This window comes from Budorcas taxicolor, chromosome 12, assembly GCF_023091745.1.
Source record: "Budorcas taxicolor isolate Tak-1 chromosome 12, Takin1.1, whole genome shotgun sequence".
NCBI lineage: Eukaryota > Metazoa > Chordata > Mammalia > Artiodactyla > Bovidae > Budorcas > Budorcas taxicolor.
Genome location: NC_068921.1, coordinates 24,143,870 through 24,157,136, shown reverse-complemented (window position 1 = coordinate 24,157,136; position 13,267 = coordinate 24,143,870). Strand labels below are relative to the sequence as shown.

General features: G+C 37.7%; 1 protein-coding gene across 1 annotated transcript in view; it reads right to left on the bottom strand.

The window, feature by feature from the left end:
• TRPC4 (transient receptor potential cation channel subfamily C member 4) overlaps positions 1-13,267 on the bottom strand; it is a 145,327-nt gene that overhangs the window by 98,216 nt on the left and 33,844 nt on the right. The window contains exon 2 of the mRNA XM_052650195.1: positions 7,151-7,669. Coding sequence (XP_052506155.1) covers positions 7,151-7,669 — 519 coding nt within the window. The remainder of the gene's footprint in view (positions 1-7,150; positions 7,670-13,267) is intronic.

The window sequence follows — 13,267 nt, the reverse complement described above, 5'->3', positions numbered from 1 at the left end:
AAAGGAAAGTAAGCTAAAGAAATGCAGTTTTTTTTCCCTTTTATTAATACAAGTCTCTTAATTATTTACATCACTCATTGTAGCTCATGTATTAAAACTCTGCCATATGCCTGGCATTCTTGATAAGTGCTGGTGTGATAAGAGTTCCTGATTCTGTGGTCTAGCAGGCAGCAGTCAGGTTCAAAGGGCATACATAATCAGTGCCTAAAATATATTTTAAAAATGCAAAGCAGGAGGACAAATTAAAATTGAGTGTGTAATACATCTAAGTTACTTTTGAAAGCTTATAATAAATTGAGTATTAATAATTGAGTGTGTAATAATCTAAGTTACTTTTGAAAGCTTATAATGGAAGAACTAGAGCATGGACAACCCTAGGCTCTGGCATAATGTTTACACATTATGCATTTTTGATGAGACTATTGTTTTAAAATAAATAGTTTGGCATACTGATTATAATAATAAACTGTAATGATAAACTTCAAAAAAAATTTTTTAATTTATCATTTATTTTTAGCAGTGTGTATGTGTCAGTTCCAAACTCACAGTTCAAAAGTGCTATGAAACCCATGAGGCCTATATAAATATTCAGTATACATATTAAAACATTTAATGATGAAGTCCACTCTTTTTGCTGCAGGACATACAATAGAGTGGTATATATCATTTCTCTGCACACCCTTAGCTTTTTATACTGAGGTTCCATGAAGGGATAAACAAAAGCAATTATAATAACAGTAATAACTAAATGTAATAGACAGCTACCCTTCCATGGACATACATGTCAGGAAGTACGCCTAAGTCTGGACCTGTATTATCATGCTTCACCTTAACTACTGACCTATGAAATAGGCCGGACAAGGCAATGGCAACCCACTCCAGTACTCTTGCCTGGAAAATCCCATCGACGGAGGAGCCTGGCAGGCTGCAGTCCATGGGGTCGTGAAGAGTCGGACATGACTGAGCGACTTCACTTTCTCTTTTCACTTTCCTGCACTGGAGAAGGAAATGGCAACCCACTCCAGTGTTCTTGTTCTCCCCCAGGGACGGGGGAGCCTGGTGGGCTGCCGTCTATGGGGTCACACAGAGTCAGACACGACTGCAGCGACTTAGCAGCAGCAGCAGCATGAAGTAGGCAGTATTTTCCCATTTTAAAGGTGAGAAAACAAAAACTCAAAAGCTAATTGGTATAACATCACATACATTATTATGCGTGGGAAAGAGAATTATATCCATTTCATGGCTTCATACTTTTATAGAATATTTTTCAACCATCAGAGATGAGTTACTTCATACCAACAAAAAGCTATCTCCAATAGTTTTTAGATGGCCAGAAATTTACCTGAAAGAAGGCATGGTTAGGTATGCACACTCAGATGGAAAGTTTTCATTTCTCTATCACGTGACAGGAGAATATTAATGTTTGACCCCTTCCCCTCCATCTTTGCATTTCCTTAGGTTTACTTTCCTTTTTAAAGTAGGATTTTTTTTTTCCCTACCTAACCCTTGGATCTTACTTTGCAGATAAACGAAAGCTCTAAGAATCCTGCTAGCAGTGGAATAGACCTTAAGAAGAAAGAAGGGAATCAGGATCAGGGCAACCATAACAGGGTGGGTGATGACATGAGGACGGAGAGAGGGGAAGAACTTGAGAGGACTTCTGTGCTATGCCACAAATGCAAGGACTTACTGAAGGTGAATTTCTGCACTTGGGGCTGAGAGAAAGAAAATTCATGAAAGTGAAAGTTACTCAGTTGTGTCCGACTCTTTGCAACCCCATGGACTATACAGTTCCTGGATTTCTCCTGGACAGAATAATGGAGTGGGTAGCCTTTCCCTTCCTTCCGGATGCTCTGGAAGATCTCCAGGGGATCTTTCCAACCCAGGGATCGAACCCAGGTCTTCCGCATCGCAGGCAAATTCTTTACCAGCTGAGCCAAAAGGAGAGTTACTTCCAAAAGCTGCTCAGGTGCTTCTGATAATGTTACATTTGGCAACCTCTGTCTTCTCTACTTGAGAAAGTCAAGGAAATCTAAAGAAGTTTTAATTCATGAGTTAAACCTTGATATATAATTTCAAGTAGTACTTACTCACCTTGACAGCACATTAGAATTATCTGGGTAGTCTTTCAAAAAATACCTCTGCATTTCCAGGGCTTTTTGTGTAACTGTCCTGAGCACTGGGATAGAAGCAGCAGTGCAGTGTTTAAAAACAACCTCTCAGGCAATTTTACAGAGATCCGGCAAAACCCGCAACAATGGGCAAGCAACATGAAATAGGACAGAGGTCTTTTTTATGTTAAGAGAGACCTGGGTGGAAAGGCCCAACGTAGGAAAGCAGTACAATTAGTGTTTGCATTTGACTGAAATGTGAACTATGAGCAGTGATGGTGAACAATGAAACTAACGATTTAGGCAGAATCCATATAAAGTGAGCTGTGACAGTTTGGACTTTATTTGCGAGAGTGAGAAAGACACTGCAATGTTTTACACAGAGCTCACATGCTCAGATTTATGATGACCAAACAGAGGGCTTCTCTAAGACAGGGGGCTTTCAGTGCTATACCTGAAAAACTATCCCTAGATTTACTTTTCCTAAAACACAAAACAAAGACCCTTAGGTGGTGCCGTGGTCAATGGATTGGAGGAGGTAGGACCAAAGGCAAGGTGTTGAATGGAAGAAACCAAAAGTGAAAACAAGCAGGAGGCAAAACAGTACTTGTAATGAAGCAACACTGCTGCCATAGCAAGAGAAACCAATGATGAATTCTGAGTTGAAAACAGGTTAAGGGCATACTTCCAGAGAAAGCGGTTTTTAAGAAGAGATCGGAACACATGAATGTTCCCCAAACAATTCAAAACAGAGAAGAGAGAAAAAAAAGAGAGGGATGTGGTAAGTAATACCAAATCAAATTCAAATAACCCATTCTGTGTTAGCTAAGTAAAGCAAACTAAGACAAAGGCATTACCATATTTACTTGGGTGAATGACTCACAAAGTTATTTCAGCAGAAAAGTCTCAGTTATGGAGGGGAACACTGTATGCAATACCCTTTTCTTACTTTTCTCCCCAGAAGTACTCCCTTTGCCATTCTTCCATAATAGTTGTTTGATGTCCACGAGACAATGTCCCAATAGTATGAGACATTTTTTTCCCTCCAAATTATCCATATTCTGATGTGGAATTTACCAGACACAAGAAAATATGAAAGGTATATTCTAGACATCCTACACTTGAATAAGAGTGAGAAATGAAGAAAATGAAGACTTAAAAGGCAGTCAGTGCCTAACAGAGTTGGACTATATGCCTAACAGACTATACGCCTAACAGAGTTGGACTATAAAGAAAGCTGAGCACCGAAGAATTGAAGCTTTTGAACTGTGGTGTTGGAGAAGACCTTGAGAGTCCCTTGGACTGCAAGGAGATCCAACCAGTCCATCCTAAAGAAAATCAGTCCTGAATGTTCATTGGAAGGACTGATGTTGAAGCTGAAACTCCAATACTTTGGCCACCTGATGCGAAGAGCTGACTCATTTGAAAAGACCCTGATACTGGGAAAGACTGAAGGCAGGAGGAGAAGGGGACGACAGAGATGGTTGGATGGCATCACTGACTCAATGGACATGAGTTTGACTAAACTCTGGGAGTTGGTGATGGACAGAGAGGCCTGGCATGCTGCAGTCCATGGGGTCACAAAGAGTTGGACACGACTGAGTGACTTCAGTTGGTCATAACTTTTCTTCCAAGGAGTAAGTGTCTTTTAATTTCATGGCTGCATTCACCATCTGCAGTGATTTTGGGGCCCCCCAAAATAAAGTCTGACACTGTTTCCCCATCTATTTCCCATGAAGTGATGGGACCAGATGCCATGATCTTCGTTTTCTGAATGTTGAGTTTTAAGCCAACTTTTTCACTCTCCTCTTTCACTTTCATCAAGAGGCTTTTTAGATCCTCTTCACTTTCTGCCATAAGGGTGGTGTCATCTGCATATCTGAGTGCCTAACAAAGGTCAGCTCTTCTTGCCCAATTTGTAGCAAATGCAAAACTCTTACACAACTGCTGACCAGCCACCAGAATCCAAAGGATCTAAGAGGAGAGAGCCAATGTTCGCCACACAGTCCCAAGGTTCTGATACCCATGCTATAGAAAGCAGCTGATTGATACAAATCTCTTCATATTGCTCCAGGATAGGATAAACAGGTATGAGTCCAGGGCTGTCCCCATGCTGATTTCTCTCCTTCCTCTTTAACAAATCCCTTAATTTCTAAGACAGAACCCAGATTAGTACCAAGTTGAAAGTTAATGTTGCAAAATTGTTGACTTACCTTCAAGAAAAGGAAAAGTAAATTTAAAAGAACATAGGCTGTTGACCATATAGAGATTATATATATATTTTTCACTTTAATTTGAAGAGCTATACAGGGATTGCATTGCAACCTTTTCATACAAAAAATATATTTAATTGCTTTCCATTATTAACCTAAACACTGAAAATTAATCAGGCAAGGAAACATGCAGGGAGCCTTCCAGAACGAAGAGATTTTGAAACTTTATTCAAATGCATTCATATTGAGCATATTGAGATCAATTCACATGGAGCATCCTTTCTCTACCAGGTACTGAAGTAGGACTGATGAATGAGACAAATGTGTTCCTGACACTGACAGCCTAGAGAAGTGAAGTGAAGTGAAGTCGCTCAATTGTGTCCTAGAAAAGGCAAGTAAAATACAGCAATACAGTGCAGCCATTCTGTGTACAATGAAGGCATTTATCCTAAAGGTTGTATGGAAGAATTGCTTCTTGGAATCTCTCTGTGGGAATAGAGAACTGAATGAGGTTTTAAGAGTGAGTAGGACTCAGCCATGTGAACATTAGTGGGAAGGCAATCCCGAACCATCAGAGATGGATGGGTCAAAGACAAACCTCAAACTTTTGTAGACTGAAACAAGGAGAACTTGCGGTTAAAAAGGTATAGAGCAATGTGTTGTTGGATTCGATATGCTAGTATTTTGTGAGGATCTGTAGCATAGGGAACTCTACTCAATACTCTGTAATGGCCTATATGGAAAAATACTCTAATAAGAGAGTAGATATATGTTCTGTGTATAACTAACTTTGCTGCACAGCTGAAATTAACACATTACAAATCAACTATGCTCCAATAAAACTTTTTCTCAAAAAAGCTTTTCCTGTTCAGTCTATGCCCTTAAAAAAGAAAAAGTAAAGGGGAAGACATTTATGCTAAAGTAGAGTTTTATTTAACACACATGCTCTTACTAGAAAATCTTATCAAGTATTTTCAGATCGGTAATTTTTGAATAGTTTAGGAGTAAGTTTCATAAAACACAACCTATGATTTCAAAGAATGTATATGAATGTAAAATCTTATTCTTGATTCTATAAAGCCATTATTAGCCATCCAACATTACTTTGCTCTTGAAAAACTGTCAACTCTAGGGAAATATGCTCTTTGATATCGAATGAGATACTCCAGAACAATTCTGTAATAATTTGGCTTTTTCCCCCTCCATTGTTATTTCAAAAACTAAAATAGAAAATGCAAATGCAGAGTCATTTTTAAAAATGTATCTTTTAAAAGCTATTACTACTTCACATTTTCTTATTACATGTTATGTGTTTTTAGCCTTCCTTCATCCTGCTGCACTGTTAGGTTCTATCACCCTCCAATTCCATAACTTCACAGAAACAAAAAGTACAAGCATCTTGAAAGAAGTGTTAGAAATTATCAAATGTTTTCTATTGCTTTGCTTCTAACATACCTAACCAAGGAGTCAATTTGTGGCTCTTTGTTCAATAAACCTTGAAATTGAGTCTTTTCCTAAAATATACAAAAGGATCTAAGCAAAGAAAAACCATCTTTAGTCAAGTGAAGTTTTTCATTAATTTCTTCTAGTTGCATATTAAAATTATTCTAATATCTTAGGAAAAAACCAGAATCCTGAGTTCTAAACATAAGACCCTAAAAAAATGAGTTGATTGTATTGACATGGCTCAACCTAGTGCATGTGATTTTAGAGTCAGACGTAATACACACAAAAGAAGCCGTTTCCTTTGCTGTCAAGGGAAAAGATTGTTAATTACTTCTAGGCTCAATGACAACTGGCCAAAGAACTATAGGATAAACTCAAAGAAGCAAATTCAGGTATCTTGAACCTTAAGTACTTAGTAAGTAGCAAGAGATAATGCAGCCAGGGCTACTGTGGAATATTCAGGGCCAACTCAAAAAAAATTAAATACATTTTTTTCAGACACTTCTTTTTCTTTTTCATCTTATATATGTAGTTTTCCAATATTTTTGTTCTAGAATAATTACTATAATTCACCAATGAAAAGAAAACCAATATTTTTTGGAGGTAGAAGTAAGCATAGTTTTGAGAACTTACTCAATATCAGTGATAGAAGCAAAAAACAATTATGCTAGGCAATATGTATAATAGATCTGAATTTTCCTCATTTAATATTCAAATTCACAGAAATCTAATGAAAATTGTATTATTCTCCTGCAACTGACTTCTTTAACTTCTCATTCCTGACAAATAAAGTAACTACGCCAGACGTGAGAGAAGTTTTAGAACTTCCACCTGCTGTTGGACTAAAAGCTTTCTTTTAGTAACAATTTCTAATGATGTATTTTTATTAATATCACACATTATAATTTACTCAGAGCATTCATACATATCCACTCATTTTATACTTCCTTCAAATCTGTGAGAAAAATATTTTATATATATAAAGAAGTATATATATAATCAAATATAAATATTAAGTCCATTAAGCAGATGAGAAAACCAAAGCTCAAAGAAATCTGTGTGACCCTCTAAAGGAACAAGACTTATAAATGGCAGAATCAGAACTCTTCATACAGAGAGTCTAGAATTCATTAGTTTTACCATTTTCACCCCAGTAAATGTGTATATTTTAATACAGATGTCAAAAAACATCACCAATTATTAAACCACTTACTGTCCCTCCTAAATGTGTTTCATAATCAGTAATCTGGCCAACATTTCATCCACTTACAGTTAAATAGAAAATACTTTAAAACCCCAACCTAATTTTGGAGTACCAACTTTTCCCCCCTGTGATTAAGTTCTGTGGCATTTTGATGGATAAAGTCTAGCAACACTCACCTCTTTCTGACGGTACTTAATGGCCAATTTGAGTCTTGCGAGATCGTTTCCACTTTGTTCTTCCAGGAGACTGTTGTCATCACGGTAATTAAGAATGATTTCCAGCTCTCGGGAACTTCTTGTCTGATCCAGTAGGTCCTTAGCAAATTGTTTGCACTGTCGAGACAGCTCCTCATATTCTGACTTGAATTCATTTTCCACCTTACTCAGTTCCTGGAGCTCCCAACTCAACTGAAAGGCTGTGAGAAAAGGGTCTTCACTGGACAGGGCAATGAGAGATGGGCTGGCCAGGGCCTTGTAGATGTTGAGTCTGGAGCGAGAGTGGCGGAGACTGTCCACATCTGAGCTAGATACGCATTCAACGCAGTTACAACGGACCTCGTGGGGTCTGGGCACTGAGACGCCTTTCTGAACCAAAAGTTTTATTATCTCATAATTATTTGTATGGGCTGCCAAAATGATGGGAGTAATGTCTGGAGTGAATTCAGAGAACTGCTTATCAAGGAGTATGGGAGGCACCTAGAAAGAAGAAGAAAGTAGAGGTCACGAGGGGTTCATTTGCTCAAGCCTGTGATTTAAGACAGCATGCTACAGCGATGTTGAACAAGATCATACATCTTTAGCCGGTTTTTTTTTTTTTTTTCTCCATGACAGATGCAGCTTTTTCCCCTCCAAAGACAAAAAAAAAAAAAAAAAAAAAAAAAATTAGATTAAAAGAAAAAAAAAACTGCAATAAAATGACACTGTATTCTTTGTTTTATCTGAATTGTGACATTTTATGAAATCTTAAACTCAATGCCTATGAAAACCCTTGATAAAAGTCTTGCTCCCAACTTTTCTGTCAATCTTTGCTTTTCTTTCCCAGTGATGTGGCCTACCTAAATAATAAGAAAGACACTGAAAAATAGTTAATGATTTGCTTTAAACCCTAGATTTTCCTCTGCAGTACAAGTTTTTTAATTCCTCACTCAGGTTTTTGGCTTGTTTGTGTTTTATCTTCTGCAGCCCTAAGAGCCAAACTATGATTAAAGGTGGCAGCCGAACCTGAGAGGTATCTTCTCAGCTTTCTCTTTTCATCTATCCCCTTACAGTGTATCTTCCAGATGACAAGAGATGTTCCCTTGCTAACACTGCTGTTTGTTAGAAAAAAATGCTTCCCAATGAATCAGGTCACCAGTGCACTTACAAACAATTTCCTTATTATTATTTCCTGTTATTCTCTAGGAATGGCGAAGACAAACATAATTTAATAGGCACTATTTAATAAGCCTAAAGCTCTTGAGAGTTCCATGGACTGCCAAGAGATCAAACTAGTCAATCTTAAAGGGAAATCAGCCCCAAACATTCATTGGAAGGACTGATGCTGAAGCTGAAGCTCCACTACTCTGGCCACCTGATGCAAAGAGCTGACTCATTGGAAAAGAACCTGATGCTGGGAAAGATGGAGGTCAGGAGGAAAAGGGGACAACAGAGGATGAGATGGTTGGATGGCATCACCAACTCAAAGGATGTGAGTCTGAGCAAACTCTAGGAGATAGGAAGGTCAAGGAAGACTGGCAGGCTGCAGTCCCTGGGGTTGCAAAAAGTCAGATTCAACTTAGCAACTTAACAGCAAGAACACTTACTCTAACTATTCATTATTCATACTTTTGTAGACATGCTCTCTTGGTGAGTAAGCGGGTATCCTGCTGTTAGAACCAGGCCCATCTGTCTGACACCCAGACCTGCATGTATTGCATTACACCCTGCTGCTTGACAATTTTTTGGTTTAATATTTCTTCCTGCTGCCACAAAGTCATAGAGGCCTCTGTGAAAATAAGTGCTACATAAGGACAAGTTAAACAGGCAGAGAAGAAAAAGTGATGACATAAAAATCACATTAAAATGGGATATTGGTCAAATATGATGGAAACCACAAAAGGATAAAAAGAAAATAATTGAGAGACAAACGAAAGTCACATGAAACTTCAGTTGCACTACTTTTAAGTAGACTGTAGTCTTTACAGGAGAATAATTAAACTCATATGCTTTTAATTCATCTGGTCATTTTGGATATCTATTTCATAAGCTACACATTCTATGTGTGTGTGTGTGTATATATATTAACATATTCAGTATTTAATTTTTTGGAAGACAACTTAAGTATATCTCCCACCTCACCCTTTAAGTTAGTGGGACAATTTTCCATAAAAAACCACTTAGAGGAAGCTTTGGTCAAGAATGGAATAAAACAGCAAAAACAAAACAAAACAAAACAAAAATACACCCACCGCAAATCACTGCTGCTTCTGAAAAAACATACTTTCACCAGTTATATTCCAACAAAACACATTATATATAGAGAGAGTCTGCTGGTACTCTGATCACACAGCCCAGCAGGCACATATGATTGTTTATCCAGGTCCCCGAAGGTAAGCATTGCATTGAAAATAACAATAAAACAAAAACACTTAAATGATTGCTTGTTATTGAGTGCTAATTATGTGCCTACATCGGTTATTACATGGTGTTTGATAATTGAGGGCTTTCTTATTTTATCATCACTTCTGCATTCTTTTATATGTACAATTTGGTCCTCTTCTCCCTTTAATTACTAAGTATTACTCATGGGCCCATGGATTTTTCTTTTATTCTATATATTTTGATTCATTGCAATCATTATTAATTTTTAACTTGTTTTTGAGGTATAGCATACATTAGATCCCTGGGTTGGGAAGATCCCCTGGAGAAGTGAAAGGCCACCCACTCCAGTATTCTGGCCTAGAGTCCATGGAGTCGCAAAGAATCAGACACAACGGAGCAACTTTCACTTTCACTTTCATTCATACAAACAGTAAAATGCACAGTGTACAGCTTGACACCTTTTTAAAATGTGAACATGCTTGTGTGACACAACACAGACAAAAACCTGGAAGAGTGTCTGCATCCCAAGAACCTCCCTCTTGTCCTTTCTTAGTCATTCCATTTCACAGTCACAAATCTAACTGCTATCACCACAGATTACTTTCACAAACTTTTAAACTTTATATAAACAAATCAAAGTAGGTACTTTTTATGTTTAACTTTCTCTGTTAGTAGCAATCATTTTTGTTATGTCAATTCTGCATAAGATTTTGATTTTTGAAAATGACACAACTTATTTATCAATCTCTTTTTGATGATATCTGTGTGGTTTCCAGTCTATGGCTATTAAGAATATGGTTCCTTTGTACATTTTTGTCCATGTCTGTTGGTCTTGTACCTAGGAATGGAATTTCTGGATCGAATAATATTCTTAAACAGTGATACCAACTTTCATGCCCACTGTAAATTATACTTGGTATTGCTAGTCCTTTATCACTCTATCCACCTTCTTATTTATGGCATTCAACATTTTAAGCAATAATTTTGAATTGTTTTATTTATTATCAGGGTTGGCTATTGAATCTGTCTAAGGCCTGAAAGCATCTGTGGAAATAATCATATAATTATTCTCCTTAGTCCTAAAAGTATGGTTGCACATACACACAAATGCACACACCTACACACACACACACACAGTATAAATTATGCAAGTGATTTTGGCATAAATATTTAATAAATTCCCTAAAGAGAGTATAAATAAAGCAATAGGGAAATTAATTTACAGAAGACATTATTTTTACTAGGTAGAATTAGAAAAGGATTTTAGAGGGAATTTATACTTAAGATGGGTTGGAACAAACAACATAGAAAAGTTACCAGAAAATGATAACAAGAAAAAAAAAATTAGAAAGATGGATTCATAGCAAATTCTTTATAGAGTATGGGATAAACCACATAGAGATAAATAATTGTAAAATGCTTGAATGCAGGTTAGGGCAATATCACTGCAGATGGTGATTGTAGCCATGAAATTAAAAGACGCTTACTCCTTGGAAGAAAAGTTATGACCAACCTAGATAGCATAATCAAAAAGCAGAGACATTACTTTGCTGACTAAGGTCCATCTAGTCAAGGCTATGGTTTTTCCAGTAGTCATGTATGGATGTGAGAGTTGGACTGTGAAGAAGGCTGAGCACCGAAGAATTGATGCTTTTGAACTGTGGTGTTGGAGAAGACTCTTTGAGGGTCCCTTGGACTGCAAGGAGATCCAACCAGTCCATTCTGAAGGATATCAGCCCTGGGATTTCTTTGGAAGGAATGATGCTAAAGCTGAAACTCCAGTACTTTGGCCACCTCATGCGAAGAGTTGACTCATTGGAAAAGACTCTGATGCTGGGAGGGATTGGGAGCAGGAGAAGAAGGGGACGACAGAGGATGAGATGGCTGGATGGCATCACCGACTCGATGGATGTGAGTCTGAGTGAACTCTGGGAGTTGGTGATGGACAGGGAGGCCTGGCGTGCTGCGATTCATGGGGTCACAAAGAGTCAGACACGACTGAGTGACTGAACTGAACTGAACTGAGGGAAGGTTTTCAAATAGCCATTGGTGGAGTCATAGAAGAATTTAACCAGGAGAATAATGTAATTCCTACATGCTAATGTCACTGATTATCAGATTGAAAAGTAGAATGGGTGGAGGTAGATGAGGGAGCCTGGTAACCAGTGCAGTCTAAGCTAGAGCTGTAGTAATGGAAAAGGGAAGACTGTGATCAGGACCATGATGCAGGAGAGAGAGGCAGAGAGAGGAAACGCACGTGTGAAGTAGGAGCAATTCAAAGCAAAGGCATCAGAGTACAAGGGAGCTCCAGTCCAGATGCCCTGATGTATCTTTGAGTTCAGGTTTCAGTTTCAATAATGTCTACTTGTCTTGGAGGGAAAGCTAGTCATAAACAGAACTAAACAATTTAGAGTTTCATTACAGAATGGCAGTGTTCTAATAGCATATTTGCAAAATCTAGGACTGAAAACGGATTTTCGGAGAAGTCCTTAATCAAATAAGGGCCAATGACCCTTCTCCTCTCTTTTGCCCACTAGCTGGCCAAGAATAGAAGGTAATGAAAGTCCACTTCTTACTGACTTTATAGGAAAGATGAGAGTAACATCTCAAAGGACCTCTTGGCTTGGAAGATGGTGACATTGGAGCAGAGAAGAGGGCAGCGAAGAGGTTGCCTGTTTGCTGAGCTCCAGCAGCAGAGACGTTTATCAGTTGATTAGCAACTTTACTATTTACCTGATACTCAGAAATTTAAGAGTTTCCCAGGTGGCTCAGTGGTAAAGAATCTGCCTGCCAATGCAGGAGACGCAGGTTTGATCCCTGAGTTGGGAAGATACCCTGAGAAGGAAATGGCAACTCATTCCAGTATTCTTGCCTGAAAAATCCCATGAACAGAGGATCATGGCAGGCTACAGTCCCTGGGGTCGCAAGAGTCAGATGCGCCTTTGTGATTAAACAACAGAAATTTAAATAAGTCTAAAACATAAGGCATTGGAACTCAGAAACATTTAGAAAATGCAGAAAATGGGCTTCTCCTTCTTTCATGGTTCACTCACAAGTCTATTTCCTGTCCTTATCCTGTGCTTTGCTTTATTCAGTATCTTCAGTATGCAACTCTCCCTCTTTCTTTTTGTGCTTCCAATGTCATAAGTGAAAAACAGATTTTCTAACAGGAGAATAAATAGTTCACTATAGGTGCTCAGGGGCTATTACCTAAAAATAACGTTGATAGGAATATAATTTTTTTCCTCCAAATTTGACATATTTAAGGACAGAAATGAACATCACAAGAACAACCATGTAGATAAAAATTACACTATGCTTGACTTATTTTAGTCAAAATAAACTCTACAAACATAAAAGCATTACACCCATGCAAACATACCTGTATGAAAATATACTCATGTTACTTATAAGCAACACACTCTCCCATTTAACGAATTTCAACTGATTGAATTATATTGTTGACCCAGAAATCTACAACTAAGAACAGGCAATTAAAAGAGGATCTGAAAACTAAACTCATATCCCTGTTTATTACACTGTATAGCTGGAAATTTGCTTTGGCTTTTTTTCTAAGATTTATGAATATTTGTTCAATGTCTTTTTCTCAATCTTACCATAACATTAGTTACATTATTAACTGAATCATTTTCATCTCACATAGTTTTCAGAGTGACTGACCTACACATAAGCTAAATAACACACATTAATGCT